Source organism: Cyclopterus lumpus, chromosome 4 (assembly GCF_009769545.1).
Source record: "Cyclopterus lumpus isolate fCycLum1 chromosome 4, fCycLum1.pri, whole genome shotgun sequence".
Classification (NCBI taxonomy): domain Eukaryota; kingdom Metazoa; phylum Chordata; class Actinopteri; order Perciformes; family Cyclopteridae; genus Cyclopterus; species Cyclopterus lumpus.
The window spans coordinates 6,930,282-6,945,274 of NC_046969.1; the positions used below are offsets into that span (position 1 = coordinate 6,930,282).

Genomic DNA, 14,993 nt, shown 5'->3' on the forward strand with positions numbered 1-14,993 from the left:
CTTGACGCCTTGAAATTGTTCCAATTATCCTCAAACCGGAAAAACATGCTTCATATATAAAGTTAACCGAATACGCATTTCAAACGTCACGATGACACATTAAAACCAAAAAGTCTATTGTTTTATTTCACTTAAGTTCACTCCAGTTTTATAACCTATTGATTCAACCAAAAACACTTACACATATAGCTATATCTATGATTTCAATTCAAAGGCAGAGAAGAAATAAAACCAGTTAAATTCAATTAAATATCCCAGAAAATAAAGCATTCATTTCAAAGATTTTGCTAGTATTTTAAATATCCTTTTTATTTCAATTGACACAATATCTTCATCTGCTGGTTCTGTCTACTGAGGAGACGAGAACCTGCCGAGGAAGAGGATGGACTTGGTCTTATTGTGCCTGATGAAGAAGAGGAAGGGGTGGTCCGCTGTGAAGTGCTCCTCCCTCATCATACAGAATGCTACCATGCCCGCTGTGGCTGCAGCCGCCTCCGTCCCCTCCTCGTTTACCTCCACAAAGGCCTTGTGGGCCACTGTGGACAGGAAGAGTCCTCTTTCCCCGCTCATGCCAGACAAATCGGCCTTCGCCCCACAGAACACGTCCCTCATGCCGAGTTTGGCCAGAGGCTCGTTCAGCTCGTAGTCTTCCTCCAGCTTGAACTTGGGAAGGTGAACGAGGACTTCTGAGTGGACGTCCATGTTTTCCCTGTTGGTCCATTCGTCCAGATTCTCCCGCGTTAGATCGTTCTCCAACTGGAACAAAACACACACACACACACACACACACACTATATTTCATCTCTAGCTCGTATGTCTAGCTCAGTGTCAACGTGGAGGCACTTCTTTCATTCTATAATCATGTCTTGGTTTAGCTGAACTAATCCTATTTAATGTATTTATTTTTAATCAGGCGGTCTCATTGAGATCGATATCTCTTATGCAAGATGTAAAGTCATTATTATTCCGCATTTTATTAGTTGTATTGATTCTATACTTTCCCATGAGTGCAAATGGTTCATAACTTATGCAGCTTCTATTACATCCCTTGAAAGCCTATAGTTAACATAATTGCTTCGAGGTTGCGTACCTTCAGCAGAGGGTCAGAGCTGTCTGCGGTCTCCTCGGGCAGCAGGATGAACATGCTGAGCTCCTCATCCACGTACGGCAGCTCCAGGATCTGCAGGCCGAGCTCAGGAACGTAGTTGTAAGGCAGCTTCTTCATCTGGTACATCATCTGGACCGGCTTGGCCTCATTCTGACGCACAGGGGGATCGGGTCTCAGTTGTCTGAGTGAAACGGTTTCATGTATTCAAAACAGTCACACGTCTACATCTGCAAACTTCACCTGGTTGACTTTAAAGGGCATCTCTTTGGTGTTTGCCTGATCAAAGCGGTTCATCCAGTTTCCCTTGAAGTAGATAGCATTAACCAGAGCCAATCGTGTCATAGCAGAGACTGTTCCAGGCTTCAGAAGATCTTTAATCTTATCTGAAAGGACATACAGAGACAAAGCAAGCATTGAACCCAGATTCACAGAGGACACAAATGGAGTTTGACATATTTACAAGCACGAAAAGCCAACAGGCTAAAAAAAACTGTTTGTCTTTCTGCTTATCTCCGCTATGTATTGGAATAATTAGTCTCCAATTAAGAATAATAACTCACTCTCTGTCTGCTGCTCGACCCAGCTGTTGATCTCTGCTCTGCAGGCCTCTGGAGCCCCCATAAAATCCACAGCCTTCAGGTCCGCCTGGTAGTGCTTCTGTGTGGCTTCGACGAATTGCTGCAGTGAGGAGAAAGCATCTCATGAATTCAGTCATGCAAAGTTGTATATTTAATACAAGTTTCTGAGTCTTCCGTGATTGAAGTGTCAACTGGAAACTCACCGGGAGGAAGTTGGCAGTGTTTTCTCCGTAAAGACGGTTGGCTAGTTTCAGGATGTATGACGCAGACGGTGAGTTGATGTCAGCGTTCAGTGTCTGGAAGTCTGCGTGGACGCCTTCTCCAGAGCTGAATGAGAGGGCCTGTGTGAAAGTTTGGAACAACAGACTTTAATCTGGGATCAACAAAAGGACACATCAATGGAAAGCTCTGCTTGTTGGTGTTAAGAATCCGTTGGAATTACGTCGATACCGCAAAAGGTCGAAGGGGTTGCGATCATTTGAATTATGCACGTCACTTTCTGTCGCCGGCGCCAGGGTCCATACTAAAAGAGTTTTTAAGGTGCAGTTGAGTTTGAGGTGCAGTTGGTAGTTTAGACTGTATAAAATATGAATGTATTAGGTTTCCGATTCAGCTGAATAGGATCAAATCCCTGCAGTCAGCGGATTAAGGCCCTCGGTTTGGAATACTGTGCTACAACAATCACACCTAGATGTACTGTTCATGTACTCTTGACCACAGAGTCAGTGTACTTCTTGATTTCTGTATGCTGTCGTATTTTGTGTCTTCGTGAAGTCAATCCCTCATCATCAACCAGTAACCACTGCGGACAAACATTTTCCTTTTGGCTGACCGTTTGATCCTAGAGGTCATTAATCAAAATAAGACAAAGAAGAGCAATGTTCAGAGGATTCACTGTACTTCCCAAAGCAAACCGGTTTCATGAACTGAAACCTCATTGTAAACTACCACTTTTTACAACCACCGGCTTTTAAGCAAACAATATGTTACTTGTTTCAAAGGTCAAAGCTCAGGTCTCCTTAGACTTCGGCTGTCTGAAGACACACCCATTCTGTGCCTACACACGCACACACCTGTTTAAACAGCCTGAACTTCTTAACTCACAACCTGGTCTATGGAAACAGGCCAGGGGGACTGCAGTTCACAACGTTCATGACATTTTAATAAACATGTAATAGAGAGACAGTGCACTGACCTTCGCCATCTGAGCAGCAGTGTCTCCTTTAGCCCCCAGGTAGACCATAGCCAGGGCCGAGCTGATGCTCAGCGGGGAGACAAAGATGTTCCCGTTGGGGTTCGCTTGGCTCAGAGTGCGGAGCAGCTCTAAGGCAAAAGTTGTGTTTGAGCTGCTGATGGCGGCCATGACTGATGTTGTACGCTTTTCCTGTAATGAGCAAATGTATGATTCCATTTAGTAAAACACATTTCAGACATATTTTATTCTTAACATTTGATACTTTATGGTTCATAGTCAACGTTTATAGGACACACACTGTATCCTATTTATTTTGTTGGACAATGCCAACAATGTATCTGCAATGTTTTGTAAGGTGTGGTATTGTGGTTAACTCCTCATCCAAGGCTCTGTAACGTTACAGCCACCACCAGGGTTACTACTCTGTGGTGTCTGCATAGAATGAAATAATGGTATGGTAATTCGCTTTTTAAAGCTTTTTGCCAATTTAAAACTCGTTGTGAATACACACAAACTTCGTATCAAATGTTGTATTTTCTCACGTTGTCATTTTGACTAGTATCACAGTTTTGCCCGGAGCAAGTCAAGGTGCGTTCAGGTACCCGGACACACCTCGCCCTCTTTAACAGCTGCTACTAAATAAATACCTAACGCAGAATGCAGGTCCGGAATCACACGCGCACGCATCCGGAAACACGCGTTTGTTTCAGGCCTATTAGCTCCATTGGTACATTACCTGATGGTCCTCCCGCAACGACGCACTCAAGATGTGAGGATGTGAAAGCAGCACGCAGCACGTAATAATCAGAGAAAAGCCCTTCGAAGCGCAGAGACCACACAGCGGAGGAGGGGGGGGGGGGGGGGGGCGGGTCCAGAGCGCCTCATTTATGCGGACCACAAACAGTGTCCCCGCAGCCTGTGGGAGGGACGCGTGACTGGGCGATAAGTCACGGACTGGTTACAAGTACATACCATTATAGGGAGGAAGGAAAAAAAGGCCAATATAGTGCTGTCAAACCAGTTGCACAGGTTAGCCACGACTATAGGAAGATAGGCTAATTAGTTTAAACTATTACAGTGAAAGATTTATATTGGGTCACATCGGTATTTTCAACAACAAAATCTGCAGGCAATTCAATTCAGTTTATTTTGTATAGCCCAATATCACACATTTGCCTCAGAGGGCTTTACAATCTGTACACATAGGACATCCTCTGTCCCAGGACCTCACATCGGATCAGGAAAAACTCCCCAAAGAAACAGAAATGGGGAAAGAAGAGAAGAAACATTTGTGTAATCCATTGTGTGATCCTAAAAAATCCTCCTTGTGTAATTAAACTTGCCCCAAATATCCAGGAATATTAGGAACACCATTCAGACGTGGCCAAGGTGTCTTATATGGCACCTGTATTCTTGTGTTCATTTCATTTGTCATATTTCTCCCCAAGTTTATGAAACTGTAATGAATTAAACTCAAAGTGCGTGACCCTCTCTTTACATTGTGACAATACGGTGACAGGGAGTCACACCTCTTGGTCTGCTGCTCAGAACAAGAGGTGTGATGTCATTTACATTTATAGATAACACATGAGTACATTGTTTTTAAAGTACAATGTACAAAGTACTTGTACACAATATATTTCTGCTGTACTATGCATTTTACTCCCACTACATGTCATTACTAGTTATTTAGATTTTCACTACAAAATACAAGTGACAAATAAATTCTGAAGCGTTATTATAGATTAAGCTACTCTGCAGTACATAACGTAGTTAAAAAGTGCCTCACCTTTAGCTGCAATGTTAACTTAATGTACACATGAAGCAGAGGTTGCTCTTTTGGAACATCTCTAAAGTTTCACTGCAGCCCACTGCTCCTTATTTAAGGATGGGTCAAATGCAGAGAAGAATTTCCCCACTGTGTAATCAATAAAGAATACATTATTATTATAAAGGTGTGTCCATATGATTCACTGTGTCGAGATTAAACCTTGTCTCCACCCATCATAAAGGTTTACAGTATAGCCTTGACAACCACGGAAACATGATAAACACTCCTGCTTCATGACAACCTTTGGATTCCAGACCTCTCTGTTACGTAACCGCTATAGGCGCCCGTCCCTCCTTTCTTCGTGACACATGAGTTTTCACATGTATTATAACTCATCATGCCTGACTAAAGTACTCACGTTTCTTATTTTAGACCAGAACATATCTAGTCAACGAAGAAGGAGTCCAAACAAGCCGAAAGGTCTGAAAGGATCTGAGGCCAACACTGGATAAGAGGTACTGAGGAGTGATAACCAGCCCTTTACGTTAAGTGCATTTATGAGCCTAAGAAGAATTTCATTGACTCTGTTCAGGATACTTTGTTTCTCACAGAAAGTGGAAAACATTTTTAAAAAGTGCTTAATCACAAACATGAAAAGAGGATGGAGGACTTGATTATAATTGAATGACACTGCAATGGAATGATTATTTGTTGGGAGATAATATATATACACATGAGCATGTTCATGTTGCTTGCTTTTGTACACAATTTGGAGGCTCTAGTGGCTGCAGGGGCCAACAATTAGAGTGAAAAATGAACAAAGGCGATCAATGCAAATGCAGACAGAGATTACTTAACATCTGCCCTCCACTAGAGGGAGCCAGAGAAACGTGTTGGCCCGCGGATGAAAGGTGTAGAAGTGACAATCGGAGAGAATCATATTGGTGGGACAAACGGACAATATAAATAATGCACTCATCCTATGATCTGATCTTATTATTAAAGTCAAACATGTTTTTCAGATTTTTGGGGCACTACCACTACTATCCCTCCCATCCCGTCATCCCCTAACTCCCCTCTGTGGGATGGGTGGGGGACTCAGATGAAAGAGGGCAGTCCCTCCCTGGTATTTCCAATACATTGTCATATTCATGTAATGTGTTTATGTAACTCTGTAATACTGTTCATTCTGTATACATGACATCTATTGCATCTGTCCATCCGGGGAGAGGGATCCTCCTCTGTTGCTCTCCTGAAGGTTTCTTCCCTTTTTTTCCTGTGAAAGGTTATTTTTGGGGAGTTTTTCCTGATCCGATGTCGTATGTGTACAGATTGTAAAGCCCTCTGAGGCAAATTTGTAATTTGTGATATTGGGCTATACAAAATAAACTGAATTGAATTGTGTCCTGTCAACATGGTCTATCATCAGAATGCCTCATGATGGACCATGTACTCATCAGCCATGTCATTCGGGACGGGACACAGAACATGGAAACAGGGTTACCCTTGAGGACGTTAAGGGCAATGTCAGACCTCACTGTGGGAAAGGACATGTGCAGCCCATGCAGCAGTAGCAGAAAAGCTGTTGCAAGCTATGTATACTCCCCATGACTAGTGAATTGGCATTTGGCATGTAATGCAGTGGGTTGATCCTTTTTAAATGGACAATCAGCATTTCATTTCATTAAATGCATCCAAAAACACACAGTAAACATAAAAGGGTTTTCTTTCTGTATTAACGTTGCAGAGTGACAATTTGTTCCAATGTTGTTTTTTGCTTATTATGGACTACCATAGTGTGCTACTATCAAAGTATAGGTCAGTTAAAGGTCCACAACCTTTAACTGACCTATACTTTGATGGTAGCACACTTCTCTCTTGTCAGGAGACAAGGGCATGTTGACAGAGAATATTACCCTTCATAAATCTCATCATTGTTAACTTACTTAACTGTCCTTCAGCAGGGCCATGAAAGACAGTCTAATGCCCCAGACCCAGAAAGCAGTTAACAGCCTGAATCCCCAAAATCCTACCAGTTAAGTTACGGCAGCCATGACACAGGAAGCCGAAGCCGTAAAAACAGAAGTCTGTATCAGGTGGTGAAAGAATAAACAGATGCGATGAGTTGTTTGTGCCATGACAATGTTGGATGTAGGTGTAAAGCCAAAGGTCAAACAGCTTACCTGTACTGAACATCAATTCATGGGACATCAAAAATAACCCGAAGCAGTACTCGGTAGTCAGAGTGTGTCTGGTCTCTAACTCTGGCCTTACTTTGCTTTTTGTACTGTAGTTAAATGTAAGTAGATGTTCTATCTTTTGGGGAAGCGCTGATTTGCTTTCTTTTCAAAAGTAAAATGATGAGATTGATATGAACCCCATGTCTGCGCATGAGTGGGTTTCAGTCTCAGCTCATTACTTTAGCTGCCCAGCCAGTGGCGGCTGGGGTGGGTGGGGCCACGGGGCCTGGCCCCACCCACCTTGAGCCAAAAAATACCCAACTTATAATAATAATATGTATAAATTATACCAATTGTAAAAAAAATTCGTTTTGGAAATATGGAATATAGCCAGTAATTTTTGTAAAATAGGATATCTGCGCAAAATATATGCACTTCCTGTACTTCCTCCACGTCCTCTCCGCCTGTCTGCATGTCTCAGCTGCAGCTTGGGCCGAATCGTTCTGGCCCACAAGAGACGGGTCTAAGAACCAAATTACTGATTAAATATATAAATGAGTGGTAAAATTGATTCAGCTTTGGGCCAAAGTTGTCTGGCCCAAAAGCTGTGTGTTCTCGTCAGGTGCTTTTTTTAACGACATGGCGGCACTAACAAGGTTCATAGGGGCATCTTAATCTATAAACATGTTATATTAGATTGTGTGTATATATATTATATATATATATATATATATATATATATATATATATATATATATATATTAATATATTGAATTGTATGAATTAGATGTCCATATTATGTCAGTGTTGGAATAAATATTACATATTTAATTACAAAGTAGAAAAGCAAGTTTGATACTTTTTTTGCATTGAATCATACTGGTTTGCTGAAATTGATTGGATGGCCCTACCAAAAACAAATTCCACCAGCCGCCACTGTGCCCAGCCCTCAACTTTACAAGCAACTGTTTACTGACAAGTTCCCCATCGACCATCAACCACCATCAACTTAAATAGTCAAGTTTCTGCTGCCTGCATGTGACCCACAAAATAAATGATTGTAGGTTTAATCAGGAGCAAGAGTCAGGAAGGGTCTTTCATACTTTTATGTGTTACCAATTAAACAAATTGAACTACGTGTAAAGTAGTGAGGTTCATTGTTCTCCTTTGCACATAGTCATGGTCGCCGTATTCCCCCACATATATATATATATATATATATATATATATATATATATGTTTATTTCTCAAAGAAAGTATGTGTGTTAAGTGTGTTTTTCCAAAAATGATCTACTACTACTAATTGTTTTGGTCCGCCATGAGGCTTAACGTACCACAAACATATCATCACCATATAAAGTTGTTGGGGCTAATATTGATCAAACACAGAGTTGGAGTGGTGTTGTGTCTACATGATGAATGCAAGTCCAATATCGACTCTCCTCTTATAGCTTTGGTCTCCACTACCTCCAGAGCAAAAGATAGATGTTCCACTAGTCTCCAACTTCCTGTCTGTACCTGCACGGACAAAATGTGTGCGGGTGTGTCTATATCTGACTGAATACGTGGTGAGCGCACGTTGCCCTAGTTCATGACATATCACCAGACACTACGATGGGAGCATGCTCACAATGCTGACCTCAGCTTAATGCGTGACCCCAGAGTTATGCTCCCCTCAGATGCAATTAAATAAGGTGTCACGCACTTGATCCAGATTCTGGAGGGATTCAGCTGCTCGGTGTGAACCAGCCGAAGTTGAACACCGTGTACCAGCTCTTTCTGTTTGCTCAGATTTCCCCAGCTATTTAGCTAAGCATCGGCCGAAGAACCTGCTTGCAATTACATGCTCTGTTTTTACAGAACTGCATCTGATGTTGTTGCTGGAGAACATGCACCTAAGATGGGAACTTGTGCCATCAGCAGTCGGTGCCACAGCTGGGAAATACCCACAGAGGATCATTCGGCAGAGCGCACATTGGTCTAAGAATACTGTGGACGCTTGCGCATGTGTGCAGTATATGTGTCTATGATTTGCTGATGCTGACAAGCAGTAATGCAGACCAAAAGATACGAGGTGGAGGTAAGGAGCCAGAGCTAGAGCTAGAAAGGTGCACTCGGATGCTCGCCAGGTGCCTCTGCAACGACCACTGCTGTAGTGTGCGATTGAATAGATCGCGGGCGATGAGTTCAAAGTCCTCGTATAAGACACGTCACACAACGTCGCCAAAAACAAAATGAGGCCGTCTGCCCACGCAGCAGGGGCTCGGTGGCGGCGACGTACTCAGCAGTGTGACCGATCACATGATCCTCCTGGCAGAGAGAATAATTAAGATTGTCACTTTGGCTGTAAACAAAAGTTGCTATAAAAAGGTATATTCCAAATAAGTACATCTTGGAAACCGTATCTGATTTGAACACATGCTCTGCGCAGCGTGAAAGCAGGGGCACATTGGAAAAGCAGATTTAGATACAGAAAACCTCAGGCATGTGATTGGCAACGGTTCAAAAGGCATGGGAACAAATATGGTGCATCCACACCCAACCATACGCTGCTCTGATCATGCACACCCTCATATATTATATCATTCTACCACTCTAGTACCACACATAGGCCTCATTATTGACATTTGTTCAACATGGAGAAGCAACTCCTTCATTACGCGTCTGTAACCAGGCAGCAGGACTATAAATGTGCTGCGATCACGTCAGTGTACTTTACTGATCATCCCCATCTTCCGTTTATGCACTTCAGATCAAGGCGAACAGCGGTGGCCTCGATTTGCTCGGCCGAGGAAAAAAGCCTCTGATGCCGCACACAGCTGTGACCTTCTCGGGGATCACCGAGGAATGTGGCTTCCTGATTGAGATTCCCTGGAAACCCACGGCAGCCTCCAAAGTCGGCGTCTTTTGCTTTGCAGCTCACGTGCAGGAAATACACTTGATGCAACCCTCGCAGGAATCCCGATACGTCTTAAACACTCTGCGGGCGCCATGCCAGACGGTTTACGCAGCGTGTACCCTAGAAATACCTAGCAGTAAAGGCAGCTCTTAAAATCAAGCTTCACGACTTCCTGCCTGGAATAACTGTGTTACGTGGCTCGTACAGTGTGTGGTCGCAGGATTTGTTTGTTTTATGAGGTTTACTTTAGTCAGTTTTCATTTTTAGTTTTTAAAATATTTCCGCAATGATGACCAACTATCTTTAATTTCAGAGCAACTGAGAGATAGGTGTCATTCCACAAATGGTATAAACCTAGTTTTCATCTCAATTGACCCCACTTCATATATATTTAACTTTATTAAAAGGGAGATTGTCCTCTTCCCAATTATTTTAGTTCATGGTCTTTTGGTATGTCACGGTATAAATGAATAACAGATGTCTGGTGTCCGTGGTGGTAAAAGCAGGCATGCTGGTTCTTGAACGACCCAGTTTAAACCAGACTATGGGAGGTGAAGGCAGGTGGCAGGTGGTGGTGCTCAGGTCAGCCAGCAGCTGTCTGTTTAACTACGTTCTAATTTACTAGTTTAAAATAAATATTATGTCCAGATAAAGACTTCCCTTCATTACACAGCGTATTGCTTCACAGGTCTGAGCAGCAGAGAGTCTGGCACACTTTATCTTATCTCACGATGAAAATATGGAGCTGTTCATGGAAGCTGTGGCTTTGAGTGTTCCCGTTGCTGCAACCCGTCGCGTTGGCATTATTTGTTGACGTACACACAATACTCCGTGTTGCCATGTTTCCTGTGCCTAACGTTACTAATTGTCGCACCGTAATCTAATTGAGTGCGAGCTAAATATAGGAATACAAACATTTGGCCCGGGTCGACACTTTTGCACCGACGTAAAGCTCAGTTAAACCCCCGACAGCCTCGGGCCCCGGCATCACCAATTAGCACAGAGAGAGGACAGGAAGGCGACAGAGGGGCCAGCGAGGATTCTGTGTCAGGACCGACGGCTAACGACTGAGTCCACTAATGGGAAGGTCAGGACAACGACATATGATGGTGATAAACACAGCAGACGATAATGAGGCAATCCCGGGAAAGGCCGGTGCATCGGAGGAACTCGTGTTTCATTCCACTATGCTGTTTCGTGTCGGGGGAAGTTTGGCATCAGCTGTACTAATCCAGTAAATGAGTAGAATATTTCAATGAGACTTCGGTTGAACTATGTATGATGTTATTTCCGCACACGTACACGAGGCACTCTTACTTTTTCTAAATGATGGGAATTGGTTTCATGTGTTTATTTCCTCTTATTTTATTTATTTATATTTATTTTGTAGGGACAGATACATGAGGAGAGAATATTGACTGAGTAGACGGATGTCATATATCATAGCATTTATAGTCTAAACTCATTTTCAATGCTTGCCACTCCGATCTAGTTAAACAGATTAAAGCTGCTATAATTGAGATATTTTTTTTATCAACAACGGCTCAAATTCCTATGTGCATGTCATAGTTGTTGAACCCACTGATAATCATCACCCGACCGATGAGTCTTTTAACTCATTGTATCTATTTTCCGGCCTACAACTTAACTGTTTTGGTTCCCTCCAACCTCTCAGTGTAGTTAGTAGTCATTTGCAGCCAAAGAGACAAATATTTAGACCAACAACAGAGCTAAAGAGTATTTAAGAGTAGACTTAAGACTTTCCTCTTTAATAGTGCTTATAGTTAGGGCTGAATCAGGTTTGCCCTGGTCAAGCCCCTAGATGTGCTGCTATAGGCTTATAGGCTGCTGGGGGATGTTTTAGGATACACTGAGCACCTATATCCTCTTCTCTCTCTCCTTATGGATGAATTTACATCTCTCCATTGCACCTTATTAACTCTGCTTCCTCCCCGGAGTCTTTGTGACTTCACATCTCATAGGGTCCATTGGACCTGGCTGTGTCTGATGCCTCCTGCCTGGTGAGCCGGCCTCCTGCCTTGGCCCTGCTGATGCGCCCCGCCCCCCTCCCTCTCTACCTCCTTCTGTTTCATGGATTGTGGAGGTCCATTCATACATTGTGATATTCATGTAATGTGTTTATGTAACTCTGTAATACTGTTCATTCTGTACACATGACATCTATTGCATCTGTCCATCCGGGGAGAGGGATCCTCCTCTGTTGCTCTCCTGAAGGTTTCTTCCCTTTTTTCCCTGTGAAAGGTTATTTTTGGGGAGTTTTTCCTGATCCGATGTGAGGTCCTGGGACAGGGATGTCGTATGTGTACAGATTGTGAGGCAAATTTGTAATTTGTGATATTGGGCTATACAAAATAAACTGAATTGAATTGAATTGAATTATTTGGCTGAAATGAATGCTCATGTCACTCCATGCCATCGCTGCGTTCATAACTTGCTGATAATGTTGCGTTCGCAGCTCGTTTCCACTGCTTTCAAGTGGCCAAATAATCAGTTGCCGGACGGTTTAAACAAACAGTACCACAAAGAAGGAGGATACTCCTTTAAAACCAGACTCTGTATCTGTGCTCCCCCCCACGCTGTATCTCTCTTCCTCTCTGTGTATATCATCCCTACAGAGACACATGCCACTCGTTCCATCATAACGAGCCACATTCCCTGGAACACTTCCTCCGCTCGATCCCTGCTGCGGTCCCTAGGTCGCAGAGCGGAACCCCCCCCTCCTCCTCCTCCTCCTCCCCCTCCTCCTCCTCGCATACACCCTCTCTTTCCCTCGCCCGCCCCCTCTGGTGCTTATCCCGGGGCGTCTGTGGCTCCCACCGCAGAGAGCCACAAGCAGCCAGAGATTCCCAATGAGCTGTGTCTCTTGATCCGGCTGTCTGTCTGTCACACTGGATCAATAGTGTGAAGAGAGCATCCAGGGCCAGGACCTATAACACAAACCGGTGGAGGAAGAGAGGGAACCTGGAGAGTCTGACTGCATCACACCCATGAGAGACATGGGAGGGAAGGAGAAGAAGATTTTGGTGATTACGAATGTGCACAACTACCAAGGGTGAGTCTTGTGTTGCAACTATTTGATCAATATTTTCACTGTGCCTAATTGAAATAGATATTTTGGACCTGCCTACACCGACTATCCTCAGAAATGCAAAGCAGTCTTATACTTGGATAATGACCATGTTTTGAATTCTAACACCTTCTCTTCCTGCGCTATCAGTTACGCACAGTGCAAAGTGCCTCTTTTCAAGTTACCATACTGGCGCACATTTACCCTATGGGCTCGGCTCGAAAAAATATTAGTACAAATATCTTTTTCAAATGAATGCTAAAAAAATATTTTAAATATATATGAGGTGGAAGAAAATAGAAAAAATCAATTATTTTGGTGTGTGTGTGTGTGTGTGTTTATTTGACAGAGAACAGCAAAGAAATAGGGTAAAAAGAAAGAGGTGTGGGGGGGTTATGTCATGCAACAAAGGCCGGAAACAAACCTGGTAAATTGCAGCTATAATCACACTTTGCGGGTTGTGTTATTAGATCCATATGCAATAGCTCAACAAACTGGGCGAGAACAAGAATCTATATTATATAAGTGAGAAAATAATCTATTTCACTTTATTTTACTGGTTGTTACATGATTTGTGTGCAAATGAAGGGCTCCGCTTTGTTCTTGGCCAAATGGAAAGGTACATTGAGTGGAAGCTCTACAGTTACACAGTTCTGCAGACGTTGCCGAGTTGTTGTCAGTGTGACGCATTGGAAGGGCTGCTGGCACCAAATACGTCCGTTAGGACACAAATGAGTGTGTAGATCTGTACACACTGTACAGCGTGTGTGTGTGTGTGAAAGTTGTGTGTTTGTGTATTTTCTGAGAAGCCTGGAGTAAGTTACTGTACTCATATATATACTATGTGTATTTGTTTATTTTGCGTATTGTGTATATGGCACTTACAGCAGATTTTCAAGGTCGTCTGGGTTCCTTGGCATTTTAGCCGCGTCCTAAGAGGAAATCCTCAGTCCAACTATGTGCATTGGACCCTCCAGAGAGCTGTGGCAGTGACACTTTGATCACGACCGCGCTGAAAGAGAGCTGGCAAGCTGGAACAGAGGGAATGTCGAGTTTGGACGGGGAAAAATAAACCTGTTGATCACTTGATATCGTCGCGTCGGCGTCAACGCGTTTAGTCGGATGACGATTAATTAAAGAAGGGGCTGCGGTCACTTGAGTATGAACTGATGAAGGAGTGCGGACTGGGAAATATGTTCAGTCAATTCCTACATTCTGGTGAACGAGGTTGCAGTTGAGCAGTTGGAGATCTACACTCGAGGCCTCCTTGGAAGTCTTTTGCACTCGCACACATTTACTGTAATTCACTGACTTTTGCTTACTAGATTTGAACTAAGAGTTTTGCTTCTTTTGACTGAGTCGAGACCAAAGACGCAGTGGGTTGGATGATGATGCTCTGTGCCATTCTATTCTCTTCTCCATGCACGTGCACACACACACACACACACACACACACATACACACTCAGAGACACCTCCCCCACATTCCTATGGTTTAAAGGCTCTGATGGCTGTTTCCATGCAACTGCTAAACCAGGACAACAGAGGCCCCTGAGAGAGAGATAGCACCCTGGGGTGAAGACCTACCACTCAAGGCCGCTCCTCCCACTCTGCGCCCTGGCCTGATACCTAAAAAAGACCCCTAATCTGCCCTGCTGATTCTGTACCATGCTCACATTTAACAACCAATCCCGACCAGAGTTGGGCCATATTTTAAGTATTTATATGGAGGCGTGCGCACATGAACACAACACGAGCAAAACAATGCACACAGCGGACTTTGTGTCCGCCCTCGCCAAGGAAGGTTATCTCAGCTGAGAGCGACTGCAACAACTGTTTACCTAGAAGCGGATAGAGCAGAAGCAGAGGCGATTTCTAGATTTACATTTCAGAATATGCTACATGAAATGTTGACTGGGCGGAACTAGCGCACCCTGAGGCATTGTGCAATATTCAAGTCTGGCTTGTTATTCTACACCAGGCCAGGCTGGGAGGCCCACTGCTGTGCCAGATAAAAATAAATACTAAGAATAGATAAATAAATATGAAACTTATTTGCGTTTTGTTACCAAATACAGGAAGTACGAGTATTTCCCAAACATTGGAATCGCTAAAAGGTTTTGCTTTAACTAGGATCCCTTTTGTAGGAATTGTCACCTGTTGCTTCTGTCTTTC

At 43.4% G+C, this 14,993-nt stretch overlaps 1 protein-coding gene across 1 annotated transcript; it reads right to left on the reverse strand.

The window, feature by feature from the left end:
* Positions 1-190: 190 nt before the first annotated feature.
* On the reverse strand, positions 191-3,724 carry serpinb1 (serpin peptidase inhibitor, clade B (ovalbumin), member 1). The gene is made up of 7 exons (XM_034530799.1): positions 3,618-3,724; positions 2,882-3,070; positions 1,890-2,027; positions 1,669-1,786; positions 1,349-1,491; positions 1,091-1,258; positions 191-756 (listed from the first exon to the last, which is right to left on the reverse strand). The coding sequence occupies exons 2-7, from the start codon at positions 3,047-3,049 to the stop codon at positions 349-351; spliced, it is 1,143 nt and encodes a 380-aa protein (XP_034386690.1). The 5' UTR covers positions 3,050-3,070; positions 3,618-3,724; the 3' UTR covers positions 191-348.
* Between the last annotated feature and the right edge of the window lie 11,269 nt (positions 3,725-14,993).